Source organism: Oryzias melastigma, linkage group LG9 (assembly GCF_002922805.2).
Source record: "Oryzias melastigma strain HK-1 linkage group LG9, ASM292280v2, whole genome shotgun sequence".
Lineage (NCBI taxonomy): Eukaryota > Metazoa > Chordata > Actinopteri > Beloniformes > Adrianichthyidae > Oryzias > Oryzias melastigma.
The window spans coordinates 14,364,665-14,384,328 of record NC_050520.1 but is presented as its reverse complement, the minus strand read 5'-3'; the positions used below and the strand labels follow the sequence as shown (position 1 = coordinate 14,384,328).

General features: G+C 37.0%; 1 protein-coding gene across 1 annotated transcript in view; it reads left to right on the top strand.

Annotated features, from left to right (window-relative positions):
• Window positions 1-19,664, top strand: part of LOC112148145 (glutamate receptor, ionotropic, delta 2) — a gene marked incomplete at both ends in the record, with an annotated part of 463,040 nt that overhangs the window by 94,762 nt on the left and 348,614 nt on the right. Inside the window, 1 exon segment of the mRNA XM_024274979.2 lies at window positions 1,347-1,502. Coding sequence (XP_024130747.1) covers window positions 1,347-1,502 — 156 coding nt within the window.

Genomic DNA, 19,664 nt, shown 5'->3' with positions numbered 1-19,664 from the left:
AAAGTTTAAGCTTATTTTCCATTCAAAGCTTCTTACCTGTTTGATTATTGCTGTTTCCTCTATTTTTCAATTTGACTTTATCCAGAGGGCTGCTCTTTGCACCATGAAGATGACACATATGCCTCAGTAAATTTGCCTTTTGAAGTATTAACACCATCCTATACAAAACTAATTACAGCCCTCTAAGTGTGGAAAAGAGCAGCCCTCCGCCAGCGTAGCTGGCTTATTAAAGGAATTGGCAACCTGTAACATAAACACATGCGCAAGTGCACATCATGCTATATGAGGCTTATTTTCTGGTCAGTGCTTTAGTGCACCGCCTTGCACAATTAGTAGCTTAATGGATTCAGGGGCTAAACTGGGTCGAAATGAAAAGGTAAGAGGAAAGAAAGAAAACACAGCTAAGGCATGGTTAATTGAGTGCAGCAGTGTAAAGCAAATACCAAATCTCTGTCAAACAGTCGATAGTGTTTGTTGCCACCTTCTTTTTGTCCTACTATTGCTGACAGGTTGACATTTAATTGTATGACCAATTTAGCATTGACGACTGGGAACTTTATCTGCCATTACATCTACTGGCACAAATGGGTTCTTCTTTCATTTCCTCTTTTTTTTTCCCAAATAGCCTTTTTGGCAAAGTGAGGATGACCTACTTGGACTGTGAACTTCAATGGACAATCTTTACAGCTCATTTCTCACTGGAACCTAATGTTGGTCAAATTGAGTTTGCACTTTTGTGGGGGGCAGATTTTTCAAATGCACATTTTCATATTTTTTTTCTACATAGTCGCAAGTTCTAGTAAAAAAGTATTTGAAAAATGATAAGAGTGAAATTTTAATTTTAATTTTTTTTTTAATACTACTTTTTTATGTTCCTAGCAATTTTTTTTTTAAGGTAGTTTCTTTGATTTCCATTTTTGTTTTTTGTTTTTAAATGATTGATTTTTGTCATGAATAATTTGTTATTTTAAATTTGCACCGAGCAAGGGCGGAGCTAGAGCATTGTATGGGGAGGGGCATGACACTTTGGAAGGGTAGTAAAACACCCCTGGAAGGCCATTACAAAATAATAAAAATGTCTAAAAAGCATATATTTCTAAAAGTTTTGTTAGTAAAACTGTGTTTATTTCATTTAAAAATATAGATTTTTATTTTACAATGTTGAAATAAGCTTGTTTTGATGATTTCTTAATCTTTGTCAAAAATTATCCAAATATTGACTCAAAATTTGGGTCCCGCCCCTTTAACCCTGTAGCTCCGCCTCCTGGCACAAAGCAATAAGCTTAACTAGAGTTATTCGATGTACTGATCTGCTTTCTGTTGTTCCTTCTTGTTTTTTTCTGTAGGTGCCATCTTTGATGAGTCGGCACGGAAAGATGACGAGGTGTTTCGTCTGGCTGTGGCCGATCTCAACTTGAACAATGAGATACTGGAGACGGAGAAGATCACCATCTCTGTGGAATTTGTGGATGGGAACAACCCTTTCCAGGCTGTGCAGGAAGGTAGGATGATGCTACCTGTGCGTATCGGGGTTGATCATACTGCAAAGCTTGATGCTGCAGCTTACAGAATCTTAGCTAAGATTTTATTTTTAAATTTAACTACATTTTGTGAGGAAAAAAAATGAATGTCAACATGGCAGATTTCAATCAGTCACAGTTCAAATTTAGCTCATAAATTTAAGTTATATCATTCAATAAACTGCAGATGAACCACACATAAAATTAGCCGTATTTTCTTTTTGTCCATCAGTCTTTAAATCTCTTCATAGTCAGCTCAAGGCTTCCTGATCTTACAGTAGTATCCTCACAAGTATAAAACTATATAAAACTGTATTTCTCCAGGTTAGTTACATCAGCTCAAATGCTCTTTTCAGAGAAAAATAAAAGATAGCTTTAAAAAAAAAAAAAAAAAAACTCACTGTTTATGGAATGTAGCCAAGTTTCGTTCAGCTGTCTGACCTTTGCGTGAACTTGCTGGGACCTTGCTAGTAAGACTGGCAACTGTCTTGAGTTTTTTTTTTTTTTTTTCTCATTTGAAAATGAGCTTTCTCTCTGTTGAGTGATGAACTCCAAACTGAAATGGCTTCATCATCGTTTGTGGTCTTGCAGGCAGCAAAAATGGCTCCTCTGAGGTCGTTGTTAGTGTGTTTCCATCAGATCACATTAACACATTTGGAACTTCAAGACCAGAAAAATGCCATTCATTCTGCTTTAATAATGACCCCAGTTGATGATGATCATCTGGAGCGTTTGGCTGCAGCATGTAGTTTGGTGTAGATTTAGAAAAATATCCTAACTTACAATAAAGAAGTCTAATATTACTAAACTGGATATAGTCTATAAACGTGTGGAATGAGGCAGTTTTGACTGATCCCCAACAACTTTTAAGTGCAAATGCAGAAAATAACAACCTGGGCTTTAAATTAGGTTTGCAATGTAAAACAAGCACTCAAACTTTGAGCTGGTATTATAATTAAACTGAGTCAATTTCAATTTGACCTTAATATTAGCACATACATTTAGAATTAAATCATTTAAAAACATAAAAAAAAAATTAAAGACTGCTAATTCATGTCCCCCCTACACGGAATGTTTTTTGTCATTAGAAAATAAAAAATATGTTTCCATAAAACATAAATACATTTTTATTTACTATAGTCTGTCAGGAGAGCAGCCTAATGTGGTTGTTTATCTGCCATCGACACAGTTATGTGAACTCATAATGACGGCCTTTATTTCTTTCTACAGACTCATAACATGAAATGTCTTTGTAAATGGGCAGAAAGCAAAAGAATGTGTGGGTGCGTTTGACTGCACTGTGACATTGCAATTGGTCCTGCTTTAAGAGGAAAAACAAACACATGCGGCACACAAAACATGAAAACAACAAAGGCAGAGCAGGTATTCACATGCAAATCTTTGCATTTTTAATATGGCGATGCCGCATATGTTAACAAAGACGCAACGTTTTAAGTTCCTTGTTATCTGTGGATCTCAAAACTTCTAAATGTATTTTTGCATAATTGTATTCCTCTTATGTCTGTGTTGAGATTTACCTCTAAATTTATGCAAATTCGTGACTGATTATTGTTAAAACTATGGAGTGAAACTTTAAATTAAACTAAATTCTTGCCATCTTTAGTGTGAAGATATACAGTGGAGCTGCTTAGGGTGACATTTCACACAAATGGTGCATTTTGTGGTACAAGAGGCAAATCTGGTGTGGATGTAGCTTATGATCTTTTTTTTTTTCAAAAAAGCACATTAGCCTCAAGAAAAATTGAAAATGGCGGCCATTTGTAAAGATGGTGATTCAGTTGTTATAAAGGTATCAAATGACTCAACAAAATGGGCTCTTCATCCACAAAAAGCAGTATTGCTCTCTCTTTCTATATATATATGCATTGGCTTTTCTCTTAGCTAACATACTTTACTGAAAAGGGGATCCTAAAGTACATCCATGCTAAATTTGGTGCTTGCACCACAAAATGAACAATAATTTTAATCACCAGCTCCACTAATTGTATAGAATCCAAAACAAATGTTATTTTTTCTTTATTAGAACTTCTGCTAATTTTTTTTCTTCTGATGGTTGTTGCTGAATAGGTTGGTGGTTCCAAGATAATATTCATTGGATTTTTGCCATGTATCACTGAAAACGATGAATCTCCACTCCATTTTCTAAGATTTTTAGCCTCTAACGTATTTATTTTGTGTTTATTTGTTCGAGTCTTTACACACAATCTAACGGCTAGGAAACTCATTATTTTTTTTTGTTGCAAAAATCTAGTTATCTTGTTATCTAAATTTATATACCTATTTTTTAGTTTTTTTTTTTGATCAGCAATTTAACATTTAAAACGATGTTTCCTAATCTTGTATATTTCTTAAAAAGTTGGGAAGTATCTTAGAATATATGCTGAAGTCTAAGAAAAAAAAACAAGTTTTTAGGAGCTCAAACGCTTAGCCACTGGATTTTTTGCTGCAACATTAAATTAGCAATGCATTTTAAAAGACAAGTGTTATTTTTTTCAACTAGAATGTTGTTATTAAATTAATTGACAATAATACAAAAAAATGACCTGTTGTAAAAAGGAGATGTGTTTACAGAAATTATTAATCTAGTTGGACTAAAGAAGAGATATCCAGCACAGAAATCTGCCTTTGACAGCCGTTGAAAAACCTTTAAGAAATAGGAAAACTGATTTTCTTTTTTTTTTAATGAGTGTTTGATATTGTTTAGATGAGATTTTATATTCCCCTCCATATGTCCAAAGTAAAAACTTATCATATACTGGAAATCTGACTTTTATATAACAAAATAGGTTTAAAGGTTTTCTTGAAAAGAAACAAGGTCAGACAGACCCGGCCAACCATTACCTCTCATGGACCAACGTCTCTAACCAGAAAGCCTTTTTGCATTTAGAACAAGTTGACATGCAAAAGTTTCAATGAAACTGAAATAAAATAAGGATTTTTGTTTTGTTGCTTTAGTGCAAATATCCTAACATAGTAAATAACAATGGAAATGAAATGAGAAAAGTCCTCAGCTAAGGATTTCATTGATTTTATCTCTTTACATTCATTTTAAATGTACCTCTTGCTGCCGTAGTTTAAGATAAAAATGGTAGCATGTCATCATAAGTATTCCAAATCATTAAATGTCATTTAGATGCATAAATTCAGTTAAAAAAATGGCAGCATAGAATTTCTTTCCTGATTTAATTAACTGATAATTAAATACAAAAGATTCATTAAAAGACCACATGAACCCACAACCTGACATTTAGCTCGAGTAGAAGAACAAACGGAATTTTGGAGAATCCACGAGTGGGCAGGTTTGCATTTCAATCAGAGGAGGAAGACTTACTGAACACTCCGGTAAAACCCTATTTTTCAGATTTAATTAGGGGATTTGATTATTTATTTATTTAGATGGGTCTACGCCCGTTTTATTGGACATCTTGAGGGTCTTGTGGAGGGAAAAAAAGGTGGTTTATTGCATTTAACATTTAGGCTTCAATTCAAAAGTCCCATTTAGTGCCTTTCCATTAGTAGGTCAGGATGTCTAAATGTCGCCTGGATTGCTCCGTGCTTTTTACCACTTTATTTCAGGAGAAGCAAGCTGCTCCTCAAGTGTCTTATTTTAAATATTAGTGCTGTGCAAAATCAAAACAGCAAATGGAAAGAGACGTGACGGTACAGCCGAAAGAAACCTTTCAGTGTTAGCTCTTTGACTGAGAAGACGGAGCCGGCGGCGTCTCTGAGTCCTGCAGTGGGTCATGTTACATTTGACAGAGAAGACACTTTAATTCAAAGTGACTTACATGTGAGGAACACATTAAGCTGCAATGTGGGGTTCAGTATATTACCTAAGGACATTTCCCTTTAGACTTAGGAAGCTGGGCACGGAACCAACCACTCTGTGAAAGAAATACACCACTGTAAGCTTTTTTCACCCAAGGATGTCACTTTCTGTCTTTATTCACTGTTCCTTCATTTCTTTTGATTGTTGGTATTCAGGCATTTGTGTTTATTTTAGGGCTGGTTATCGATTATAATTTCCAGGGTGCCGGAGCCTATCCCGGCTACTGATGGGCGAAGGCGGGGTTCACCCTGGACAGGTCGCTAGTCTGTCACAGGGCCTCAATCACACACATCCACTCTCACATTCACACCTAGGGGCAATTTAGTCACCAATGAACCTATGAAGCATGTTTTTGGACGGTGGGAGGAAGCCGGAGTCCCCGGTGAAAACCCACGCATGCACGGGGAGAACATGCAAACTCCACACAGAAAGGTCCCAGCCGGGATTCGAACCGGGGCCTTCTCGCTGTGAGGCAAGAGCGCTAACCACTGCGCCACATTGCTGCCATGCACACAGTTGTGCTCTCTTTAATCTGTTTTCTTTATTTGTTGTTATTTTAGTAAGCTGTTATTTGGCTAAAATGTGAGCTCTTTATCAATCTATTGGTTGCAGATCTCCATAGGGATTTCACACTCATAATCCTTCTAGAAAAAAAAATGAGAAACCTATAGATTTATTGAAATTCCACTTCTTTTTAAAGAAGAGGCTTGTGTGACCTTTCAGAAGCTTATAACGTTCTTCAAGGAGCAAGTTGTTGCAAATTGCTATGTAGCATTTAATCCACACAGCGGCATTTAGGAGGTTAATGAGAGTATTGCTTTATCCAAGCATTTGTAAAGTGAACTCGCCGTAGTCAGTGGTGTGAATAATAGCAACATTAACCATGTGTGCTCTGTATGGGGTAGATTTGCATACATGAAAGGATATACAGTAATTAGCACCCTTCAGCATTCTGTTCTTTTTTTTTTCCTTGCAATTTAAGTGCAATTTTCAGAAAATTTGCAAAGGTGGCAGCTCATTATGTAATCAGCTGTTGGGAGTCTCTCGAATGTTTTTGTGTGATGAAGAGCTCAAGAGGCGCAGCTGAATAGGAAGATTATTTGAAGATCTTCAAGCGCAGAGGAAAAAATTACAACATAATGATGTGGTAAAGAAAGGAAGCAGGTCAGTGGGATATTAAGGTTACGGTGAAATATGCTTGTATTTAAAATCCAGTCATCGGAATATCCGGATTTCTGCTTTTATGAAGCTTTAAAGAGTCAATTTAGTGTTTTAGTCGAGTCAGATTTCAATTAATGAATGATATATATTTTGTCTTAGTGCCATAATGGTTTGCTAATGTCCTCCCATTTATACCTAGTCTTACCTCTAGATGTGCAGCTGACCTATCCGTGAAAAAAATAACAAAAAAAAAAAAAAACATTCACCGTCTTTTGAAATCATCATCAGTTGTCAAACTCAATAGAAAAATCACAGTAATTGTGAATACGGTCACTCCTATCATATTTTGATCTATTTTAAAGCGTTACCAGTGATGTTTTAATTATGATCATGCCATTTTTCGCCAAAATAATTTAAAAAAAAGTCATTTTCTAGGATATAGTTTCTGCAGAGCGACAATAGATCATCAGAAATTTGCCTGAATTAAGGACAGAACTGTTGGCATAGAGTAATCCTGCCATCACTTCTAATGATCCCTTTAAAATTCTCTCCCACTAGCTTACAGCCCTCATAACCCTAACTTAACATTACCAATGCAAAAAGATGGCTAGAAATATCTAGCCATACAGTTTTTTAAGCCAAATGGCAGCTCAGCCGAGGAAAACAAATTCATACAGTTATAGGAACATGTTAAAAAGAGACACCAGAGCAAGAATGGTTATTCTGACAAACAGATTGAATAATAGCTCTTTATTTCTCTAAAGAAGTCTATGGGATTTTGGGTTTCTGGGACCAGCAGGTACGTTCCATTTGGAATGCGAGGGGGCAGAAGATGATCACTCCAATTCTCTCTATATACTGTCTATATACACATTCTCACATATTGGCATTTGGTTAAGGACCCCTCTGCGTCAAAAAAATATGTTTTGGGTGTCCTCAACTCATCGATTCGTAACCTGCTGGCTGTTCTCATTAAATCACGAGTCCAAACCACTGGGCCATGAACCGGAACCGATCCAGTACTGGTACTCGGACCGCACCGGTGCCCTAACCCAGTTCTGGTACCCTTACCCTAACCTGGTACCGAGCGTGTCTGGTACCATGTTCATGCCTGGTTTGCATCATGTACCACGTCTGGTATTGAGTCAGGTCTGGTACCGCATCTGGTACCGGGTCAGGTTACTGGTACTGGATTAGGGTACCAGTCGCGCCCTGAGGACCAGTTCACGTGCTGTACCGCATCCGCTGCTGCGTCCTGAGGGTTGTGGACCCTTGATTTTACAAACAGCCAGGACATCAAAAATGGCGAGTTGGGGACACCCAAAACATAAATTTTTGACGCAGAGGGGTCCTTAACCAAACATCAATATGTAACAGTTGGGAATGAAGATGTGTTGGCTATTGTGGCATTGGATGTCATACAAAAGCTCAGACCAAGACTTTGTTCCTATAGAATTCCAGTCAAGAGAGAAAAACAGGGATGATTGATCAAACTTTGTCTCCTGATCAAACACATCCACATTTACAAGCAAGTTTACTCATCAACAAGTGTAATACATGTGTTGTAAGAAATTGATATTTTAGCTGCAAAGCATAGTATAAGCATAGTATAATGATGTAAGATTCAAGCATTATGACACACCACGACCTGATGGAGAAGAGCTCTTGCTTCAGGGGCTGTAAGACATTTTTACACTGAGATTATTGATGCACTTCTTTCCTCTTGATCTAGTTGACTGACAGTTTTAAGTATCTATGTCTTTACCCAAGGTCCTCCTGGGTCGATGTATCTGTATCGATCGTGGTTGCTTTCTAGTTTGTTATTCAGTTACCCCTGAGGGCTTGAAGTTTATGTGACTTTTACCAATGGGATTCTCAATCTCTTTAGATTAGGACACTTTAGATGTTCAGATACAGGACTATGTTCAGATGTTCTAAAAAAAACATTTCTTCAATACTATCAATGATTTTCTCATTAAAGCCTGTTTTTTTTGTCTACTGAAAAGTTCTAAACTACTTTGATTTCATTCATAACACATCTGTCGTCAAGAACAGCACTGTTTTTGAAATGTTTAAAAGAGCCAAATTCAAATTTCTCCCATCTCACTCCACCCGCTTCTGTCACTTACAGTTATTTCACATCTTAATCACTACACTGTATCTCTGCTTCCAGAGTCCAAGCAGGCTAGACGGTAGAGTTCCTGTGAAGCAGGTGGAGCGGTGTGCGCTGCGTCTGTCTGTATTCATGTTCATGCGCGCCTGCTCATGTCTCCACTGATTACAAAGCATTAGAATCATCTAATTGGATTGCAGTCGGTGGAAATGTGGGAGCCGAGGAAGAAGCAAGCTGGAGGACATCACAGGAGTAAGATAACTACTTAAGAGGGCTTTACAGGCTAACTGTTGGGTTTTTGTCAGTTAAAATGAAATATTTTTCCTTTTCTTAGAATTTTGTCAGAACATCAAAAGAAAACAATATCTGACTAACAAAAATACGTCATCTACAGTCCATTTCCTGTGATCACCTGCATGCAGTATAGATCCACTTCAACAAGCTATATATCAATATTAGTATTAACTTCTTTTAGTTATCCGAAACATTTGTCCATTTTGTTTCAAACAAACTAAAATTGTGTCTATGTCCATCCTGAAAATGCTACAGCTGACACATCTATTGTCTAAAACCTGGCAGTGCAAAGCACGTGCTCGGATCTTGGGCCATGCCCCGCCCACTTGACTCCCAAGCCAATCAGGGTCTTGAATCAAAAATGCATCTAAAAGCTGACGAAAATATCACTACATCTTATGTACCTCTAAATAGACACATATGAACCTAGTGAGATGTAAGTTGTGTCACATGTTGGATCACAAACAGAATGAATAGACTCAACTGCAGTGAAGAAAAAAACCTGAGGGTGAATTTAGACTGCAATTATCCATTGGTCCGGACTGAGTTCGCTTTATTAGGCCTGGATCGAGTCCTGAACCTTGTGTTTGGTCTGTTTTCAGACGGGCGTTAACTAGACTTTGCTGTTTTAAAAAAGAAGCTTGTAAACAAGGCCATGTGACTAAAGATCTCTTTTGTCATTGGCCAGGAATTACGAGGATGGGGAAATATCACAAGAGAAAGAATAATGGAAGTCCAACACTTTGCAAACCTTGTTGGGATAGTTCATGTTTTCAAACTTTACGTTTCGCAGACCAATTCTGAACGACGGCATTAAGGTCAGGTACAACACTTTACCTTATGTGAATAAGTGTATATGACATTTTGTTGAGAAAACAGTGTGGGACGCTATGTGGATCTAATAAAAAGTGGTTCTAATGAGTCCGCAGTCATCCGACCACATTTCAAGGAGGTGCTGTTGCATCATTGCTCCACTGTTGTTTATGGCTCTCTGTTTACATCACGTAAATCCTGGTCAGTGTTGCCATTTTGGTTTAGTTACTCTGCCACCAGCACAGAGCATAGTCAGACTTAGGAAACTCAGACTCAAACTCAAGCTCAGTCCGACTGGAATCAAACCTAGACGACCTTGACAGATGGATCCCAGAGTGGTTCCTAGTCCTGTATCGGGGTCTGCTCGGGTGTACCTAAACTGAAAATGTGTACTAGATTATTGGGGGAAACAAACTCTGGTTCACTTTAAGTGAGCCAAGTGTGTCCAGTCTGAGTACGTCCTAAATATCGCATGTAAAATGGTCACAGTACAAAACAAAGGAGGCCATTCATCAGTAATGCACAAACTGGCCAACAATTGCGACTAAAAACAAAATGCAGAGTTTGATTCATCTTACACGTTAATCAGTTCCTTGACTGCATTCCAATTAGCACCACTGTTTACACCGTCTTATTCTAAATTGTCTATTTCAACCTCATGAATATCAACTAACCTTCGCTGCAAAGCGATCATATGACTTTTAGTGTTTTGCCAATGTTTTGCCAATCTAGGCCCACAAAACCCTAATTTGAAACCCCTGACTCATTATTTCCATGATATATTTGCTTTTAATAATGTTTTACTAAACACACTTCCAGTAAATGTTAAAGCATGAGAGAAGATTAATTAAGTTGGGTGTCTTGTGCAAAATGGAATGTGTATAAAAATGATTAAAAAAATACTCTTCATCTTAAATTCCTAATTAAAGTTTTAATGAAGTAGAGTGAGTGAAATCTATATATAGAAGATTTTTCATCCTAAGAATTTATCTCTGTTGACACAGTGAAACTCCACTAAAGTCAGCATGAAGCAGAAGCCCTGAGGGTGTAGGAATCATTTGAGTGATGAGAATAAAGAAATCTAACTTTGTTCTGTTGATAAGTGCACTGCGGTGATATAAACAGACTAAGCTAAGATAATAATGATGAATCACACTGCAAGTGTACCACTTTTTGCAATCCAAATAGATCATAAATGTGCATTTTTATTCTTAAATGTTACTTGTTTTCAGATATTTGCTTTGAAATCATGTTAAATGAATTAATAAATATGGATTTTCATACATTTACATTAAAAAGTTATTTTTTCCAAAGTTTTAGTCTTATGGCACATTTTACCAAAACTAGTGGATACATTAGTAAAAAAAAAAAAAAAAAAATATATGAAAAAAAATGTGAAACCCCTTAAACCTGGAGTCCCCAAACTGAGGGCCGGATCCAGCCCTCCTTAACGTTTGGCCCGGCCCCCGAAAGTGTTCACGCTAAATTAGACATTTTTTTTTCTTTTTTTTTTTTTTTGAGATACATTAGCATTTAGCTAATATTTTAGCTACATTCTAGCTGTTTTGGCTAATTTAGGCTTTTTTCAAGTTTTTTTTAGGCTATTTTGAAGACTCTTCAGCTATTAGTCTACCACAGGTAGTGGTATAGTTCTAATTTTTAAAATGTTTCAGTATTATTTTTTTTGTGAAGATTACAGAAATGATGATCGGTTATATGATTATTTAAAATGTGGCCATGTGTGGCTTTTCGGAAAACCATAAATGTTTACGTTTATGTTTACGTTACGTTACGTTTATGTTTAGGCTGTGATTGTTAGACTTTTTCTGTTGGCCTACAAACCGACCCCGACTCCACATCAGGGAAGAAAACAGTTATGTGGCCCTCACAAGAACAAGTTTGGGGACTCCTGCCTTAAACTGATGAAGAAAACAGTTTTTCGCTACCTAGCTAGCGAAACATGTTTTTGAAAGCTCAAAACAATCTATTTTTTGATAGTTGAATTTGGTTTTTCTTCTCTTTTCTAGAGAAAATGTGGGTTTTAAAGTCCCACTCCAATTATCTGGTTTGAATAAAAGTCGAGAACGAACTCAAACAAACACGAACGAGCGCCCTCTCTGTCGAGACAGTGCTACTGCATGAATGTTTTCAGCCAAGAATTTTTTTGTCACAAAAAATAAATAAACAATAGACAAACATGAAAAACATCGAATGCTAAATAGAAATCGATGGCAAGCAATCAACTTGGGGAAAAATTAACATTTTTAAGTAAAGCATTAGATTTAGGCCTTTTTATTTTGGGGGTTGTTAAGAGATTGCCATCTCAAATCTTGCAGTTGCGATAGCAACCCCTAGCTACCAGCACCGCCCCTGGTACAGGGATCTATTTGTCTGTCATTGGAGACTTTAGGCTTCCTATTTCATCTGCGGCGTCATAAACCTTAGCTTTTTCAAACATCATTTATTTCCATCTGTTCCTGATTTAGGGTTTGAATGGATCTTTCAAGCATTTCTACAAATTTCACAACAATATTTAACATTCTTGCTAAATTATTACTCTATATTGATACATTTTCACTCTTTCACATGGGATAGAATAAGAAAAGAATCCAGCTGTTTATTTGTTATCATTTTGAAGAAAGTTATTTTCCACTCCAAATCTCTATTTTTTTGCATAATTTTTTAACCAGCTCTCTGTACTGCATCTGTGAGTTCCGTCATGAATGTTTCATCAACATTATTTCATTTACTCTTAATTAACTCAGCAAGGATTCAGTGTCTCCAATTATATGATGCATTCAAACTTAATTCAGAATAATGAAGCTGTTCACTGGTCTTCGTTACGTAAATGCAGTGGGAATTTAGTTTTTCCTACTCTCATCAGCAAGGCTTTGCCTTCACAACAAAAACTGCTCTTTAAGCATCAAATGATAGAAATCTCCTCCTGATGTTTATGTAACCTCCTGGTGAATTGGGGGTTTCTGTTTTAACTCTGGATTTATGTTACATTTTGATAAAACACAGCACTTTACTTGTTTTTATTAACAAACACATACACCCCCCCCCCCACTTATAAAGAAAAAAAAAAGTTTGCTTTAAAGAAGTAAAAATGATGTCTGGAATTGATAATGCAAAGTGTAAAGCAGCTTGCCAAAGATGGCTTTAAACACATAATGAAAAAGCTTTTATTTACACTGAAATCTGTCAGGCTTTTCTGAGAAAACCTGTTTTTAGTCCTGCATTCTGTGCTTTTTATGTCAGGTACTTCACATATACAGTCACATAAAAAGCTGTAAGTGACTTGTGTCACACGACTTAAAAACAAAATACATAAAAATACATCAAGGACACACAAATGGCTTCAGGCAAATGATAGAAAATTGAAATCCCACTTCAATCATCTTTTGATCTATTTTCAAAGCTTTCCCAGTGGTCTTTTAATTATGAATATGCAGTTTTTAACCAAGTTTTAAAAAACCTGTTTTTTTCTAGGACATCATTTCTTCAGAGCAGCGATAAGTCATTAGAAAGTCACCTGAATTGTGGGCGGGACTGTGAGCCTCCCCTCACTTCCCCTTATCCCTCTATTTACATGCACTCTCACTAGCTTACAGCCCCTCACAACCCCAAGCTAACATTAGCCTAGCAAAAAAAGGTTGATCAATATTCAGAGGTATCCAACTGCACAAGTTAGAGCCAAAGCCTGCTCCAACAAAGAAAAAAAAACATACATGGATCTATTTGTCTAAATGTGATCCCCCAGAAAATCTACCTTTTCAGGTTTCTCATCATTTTACATTTTGTTTTCAGAAAATTACTTTTGTTTTCCGAAATTTAAATTTTTTGTTTCTGGAATTTTTTTTTTTATCTGTTGTTTTTTTATTAGGCCCTATTTGTTTTTTTCATTTTTTCACTTTGATCTTTAAGTTTTGCGTCAAGTGCTTTGAACCTCAGGGCCACCGTAGAAGCGACGTTCTTTCTTAGAATCATAGAAGAACATATTTACGAGTGCCTTCTCTTTGCTCTTTTTGATTTTACAAGTTTCTGACCCTCTTTTCACACCTTTGTGTTTTCATTTTCCGATTAATATGCACAGAGCAGTCAGCCGCCACAGAAGCCCAAGACTTCTCATTTCCCAAGACCATTCTGTCACTCACAGCTCAGAGCGCAGAGCCTGCTGCTCTCTTCCCCTCACTCTGTCATTTATCTGTTGCCTAACAAACAACTGTATGCACAATCAAAAAAATCTAATTCATAGTTACATTATATAGAATGGAACCACTGCTGTTTCAGACCCACTTCCCTTGTCTTTCACGTCTTCCCCTTGAATGCTTCTTTATTGAATGATGAGTTAGAAAATTTCAATTAACCTCCCTTTTAATCGGAAGAGAGGGTCTCCATGGCAATGCTGGCATTTCTTCAAGAGCCAATATGATGCTATTTGGTGTGTATTCCGTGAGCATTCATGTGTGTGTGACGAGTCCAGCAGCTGACAGCTGGGGACCAACCAGATCCAAGCAGCCTTTCAGAGCATTCAATAACGCGTTTGTTTGTGTGACATGCGAGCGCTCAGTGGGTGTTGATTGTTTTTAGATTTTAAAAAAAGTGTCATTTGAAAAGAATTGAGAATTCCATCTTTAAAGAAAAGTTTCCTTCCTGCTCCTGCTGAGCGTTGACCCATGCACAGTTTTCTCCTGTATCCCTGCTTGACAGCCAGCTTCCTTTTTCCATAATCGAGCAAAATGTACCCTGACCGTGGATCTGGATCACCATGAAATCTTTATTTTCCACATTAAACAGGTCTTTCACATTCTAAAACTTATTTTTCTTCAGAATTGATGGACCAGGTAAGAAAACACATGGAGCTCCCACAGTGACACCACTCTTACGTTTTTGAGGTTTTTTCCCCTCATGAAGCAACAGTTAATGAACTGGCATAAGATGATGTTTTCTTGGGGCTTTTGCTCTCAGACGCTGGTGCGATTAATCTCAATCTAAGCTTCTGTTCTACTTCTTTTTATGCAGAGGTAAAGTAGGAACAGCCTCTTCCATATTTTATCTAAAATACAAAAAAAAAAAAAAAAAAATCCAACAGTTAAGTTGTTTGTAACTTGTCATAGTTTTACTTTTATTGCACTGTTGTACGAGTTAAAATATTCATATGTGTCTCTGTGCCCAGCGCCTGGCCCGGTGCCAGCTTGGAGCGGCTCCAGCCGCCCCACAACCCTGAACAGGATGAAGAGAACATAAAAAATGGATGTGTGTCTTTGTATTTCTTCATCATCCTCCCTTGACAAATGCAGTGCAATCATTCAAGTTGTTGCTTGCAAAATCCTCCAGTATGATTGGTTGGTCGTCTACCTGCCACTGGTTTTCTGCGACGGCGCTGCAGCTTCACGTGAATATTTGCTGGTTAATCAAGCAGCAAACACTTGCAATTAGTTTCAGTATCTTAGTCACGCTCATATTTTGCTGTTTGGTAGGTTACCCTTGTAATTATTTCCACTTGAATACATATGCAGCACAGCGGCAGCTTACCTTTTTTTTAAGTAAATAGTAAAACGTGGAGCAGGAGAACATATTGCATATGAATATTAATCTAAGACCTCTGAGTCTTAGTTCTGTTTGTCCTTCAGCAGGAAAACTTCTTTCTGTTCTTCTTACATTTCAACACGATCTGTTACAATTTCAGCATTTGGATCTGTAACGTTTAAAATGTAAAAAAATATGCATATAAAAATAGGCAATTAACCTTTGTTGGATAGTAGCAAAACATTAAAAAGATTAAATCAATGCTAAAAAGTTTTAAGGCCTCAAAAATCTGTCTTTTGTGGTATCTTAAAATCAGTAGCCTTTGTTTGTTATTCTAAGTTCATTGTTGTTCTAAATCACAATGAGGATGATGTATTATATATCTTTTTCTGAAATAAGATCAGACAGAAGATCGTATTATTTGCTACTGATGGGGTTATCCTCTCCATACAAGCTATATAGAGGAAAAAAATCAATGTACTCCATGTTTTTGTTTAATTTAGTTAATTGTTTTTTTTTTTTTTTGTTATTTGTTGTTTTTTTTTATGTCGGAAATAAAAAAAAAAAATCCAATGTGGTGATGTAGCACTCCAAAGTTGTGACAACAGTCACTGAAATGATATTTGTGATCACTTGAACTGTTGACTGTATTGGAGAGAACTGGACAGAGAGAGTGCAACGTCACTGATAGAAAATGCTTCACTTCCGGTTAAAATGAAATAAAGTAAATATGTCCTTTTTATATAATACAGACATCTCCATGTTGGAACCAGACAACTTTAGTAAATTAGTGATTGGTCCAAGTTGACATTTCTATGGCAACCACTCGTTAATTAGAAGTGAGCTTGTTGGAAAGCTACACTCCGTCCACTGAAAACTCGACAGTCTGTCAATCAAACGTTTTGAACACATGAGGTGGGGCCAGTGGGCACCACATGCTTTTATTGTGGCATCTGATTGGCCAGTTTATAACTTGAATAACTTGCCACAAAGAAAGAAACATGAGAAGAAAAATAGGATTAGCAGGATGTTTAAAAGGTAAGAATGGTCATTCTGACAAAGTAATGACTGAGTAATTGCTGTTTATTTCTCAGTAGAAGTCTATGAGATTTTGGCTTTCTGGAACAAGTGAGTACTTCCTATTTGAAATGTGATAGTAGTCCATGGTAACTCAGTCCATTTTTCATATACAGTCTATGACTTGAACCAAAGTTTTTTTTAAATCCATAGAGTTCAAATGAAAATAATAAAACTGATTGTGATTTTGAATGATGGCACTTTCAGCGGTACTTCCACCTCTCTGTGGCCCAGTTTGAGAACCTGCTTTAATCTGTGGAGGAAAAAAAGACAAATGAGAATGAAATTAGAGGACCTTTTATTATTTTCTCCATACAAAGAAGAAAAATATCAGAGTTCAAGAGAACAATCAACCACTCTTCCATGCTGGTTTTGGACTCCACTGCGTCATTAACACATCATGGGCAAAAGCTGAGTACCTGACTGCTTGACGCGATGCAAATTCTGAACCAAAGTTCAGATATTCGAACTTGCGTTGCTAAATATTCAGTGTATCAGAATTTTTGCACTTGGCGCTCAAATTGCACTGCAGCACCCCTGATCTATACATTGACTTAATATTGAAATTGAGCACTCCTGCTGCACTAATACCATTCGGTGTGAAAGCAGCATAAGGATTAGTGAACTTTTCAACCACAAAAATAGATGGTGTGAATAACTATTTGATTGAAAAAAAAATGTAATTAAACAAACTTGAGGTTTTACAGTTTTGGATAATTAACAAAGCATATGACTTATGTAACCATAATTAAATCATTCAATATTCTGTAGAGATTTGAATGCAGGATATTTAGTGTATAAAAAAATAAAACGAATTATATCAGTGTTAGTCATTTGCTAAAGACTTGTTGATCTATCCATTGGTTGAGCCATTCAGTGTGTGTCCATCCACACAACCTTTGGAAAAGTTTAAAAGTTCCTATAGTAAAATACCAAGGCAGCTGGGGAATGTTGGGTTTATTCACCAAAAACAAAGATAAAACAAAATGCTAAGATTTCTGTATCCAAACATTGACTGTTGAGACCCAAAATGTCAGTTTTCGTCTTCCGCTGCCTGCTCACTTTTTACATTAGTCCACCCCTTTGGTACCCTACAGGGATATTACTCCAACTTCACCTCTGACTCGAACTGATGTGCGGCTGACAGGCTGTCAGTCAAGCAACTTAGTTACCCCAGTGAAGGAGGACGCTCCAAAAACGGATGGAAATCACGTGGGTGAAGCTGCTTAAGAGATAGATGAGAGAAGAAAGGGTTATCAAGAGCAAATGTGTAGTGTTTTCAAGGCAATTATTGGAACTGTTTCTGGCAGTCCCCAGGGGGGATGATTGCACTCCTACCCACACGACACACATCCCGATACACACCCACTGCAAAGTGTCAGGGTCACACAGGTGATCGGGGAGGAGGAGGTATGGGCCTCGCATCATTGAAAGACCCAATGCAGTTGCTAGCTGTAGATAAGCGCATAAAAAGGTATGCAGGAAGTGAGAGAGACACGTAGAGATTAAATCATAGAAAGTGAGATGCAGGAAGAAACTGAACAGGAAAATCAGATAAGTCTCACCCTATGTGCTTTAGGGAAGAAAATTGGTGGAGGAGAAGGTGAAGAGGGGCTGTGGCTGGGGAATATGAGCTGCTTGACTTTTAGATTTCTAGATTGTCTATTCTTCATGCACTTGGTGCTCTCCTGTGTATAGATAACATTTGAAGTCTCCCCACATGGGAATACACAATCGGTTTACACATAAACAACACCCAGGGTTTATAGAGATTCTCTTAAGAGTGATAACTCCTTAAAATTGTCGTCACAAATATGAATAAATGTAGTAAAAAAATGCATATATTTGTATTTGCCGATCAGCAGACTTTTTTTTAAACATGTCTGCTGGTTTGTGTGTAATAGTCTAAAATATTACAAAGAGACACAAAGTGATTTCTTTGGTTTAGTCACAACTTCCCTTACAGGGGGATACAGGCTGTCTTCAGGGAAAAATGGGAAAACCTCTACTTGACACACATGAAATTTTAAGATTGTAGATATTTCTCTTGTCTGTAAAGTAAAAATATTCACGCACATTTTTTTCCTATGGGCATGCTGCGGGTGACAGGTCGTAGCCAAACACTTAAACAACCCGTAAGGGGCATTTAGGTGACACACAGGTGGGTTATACAGATTTTTCATTTTTTCAACAACCCCAAACCCTGCACTCTCCATAAGTGCACACTCCTTGCAGAAATTCTAACACTCCGGTCAGAAATGACAGTTTTTCTCAATTTCTGAAACACTAAACCCTATTGTCTGAACCATATTCTCAGTTGCCTGAACCCACTGATTGAATCAATCATTCCTTTGGCAAAACCATAGGCACTTCTCACCTGTTTGGACACAACTTGCCAACACATTTTCATTGCGATGCACCACTGCTGCATAATTGGTGTGCACAGGTAACAAAAGTCAAACACAAAGAAAGCACAGATGCCACCACTTTAACCCAACAACTCAAAACTGATCACACTTGTGGCTAATGATGTGAGAAGACAAATAACAGTAATATGTAGTGAAATCAGAGCTGCTGTGATTGATTATGTTCTCATCCATGGTATTTGCATGAGGGAGGCTGGACAAAGGGTACAACCAAACATCACTAGTTCCACCATAATCTGAAGAGAACAGGTAAATAGCTTTTACAGACATTATAGTACAGTATGTAAATGTTGACAGGAATTAATGTATGGCATAAATTGGAGCTGGTAAGTCCCGCCCATCTGTGAAATCCCACTGGACATCTTTTAAATTGGCCGAATGAGCCTCAAGGCACCTCGAAGACACTCCTTTTAAGATGCAGCCACATCTGTCTGTGACCCTCCAGGCCCGGGTAACATAAAACCCAGCATTAACTGTACGTCTCAACCGCCATTTTTGTTGGTTTTTTTTCCACTAGTTGGTTCATTTCAAAAGGTCAATGCATATTTGTTGATTTTTTTGGAAATGCTTTAAAGACACAAAACACTTGATTTTTTATCACCATTAAAATGTTTCAATAATATAAAACTTGGTGGCCATATTATGGTTTTGGACAATTTTGTGAAATTGTCAGGAAACTGTGTAATATAAGTAAACGAAGTCTGGGTAAACAAAAAATAACCTCAAATAAAGAAAAAAAAATATTTATTTATGATCACATTAAAGTTTACATTTATCCAACTGTTAAGCTGTAAAAGATTGATCAAATGTCTTTAAAATCTTAGACAAACATTCACTGCTGAGGTGTGGTTTGTGTGACCCTTCACATAATTGCCAAA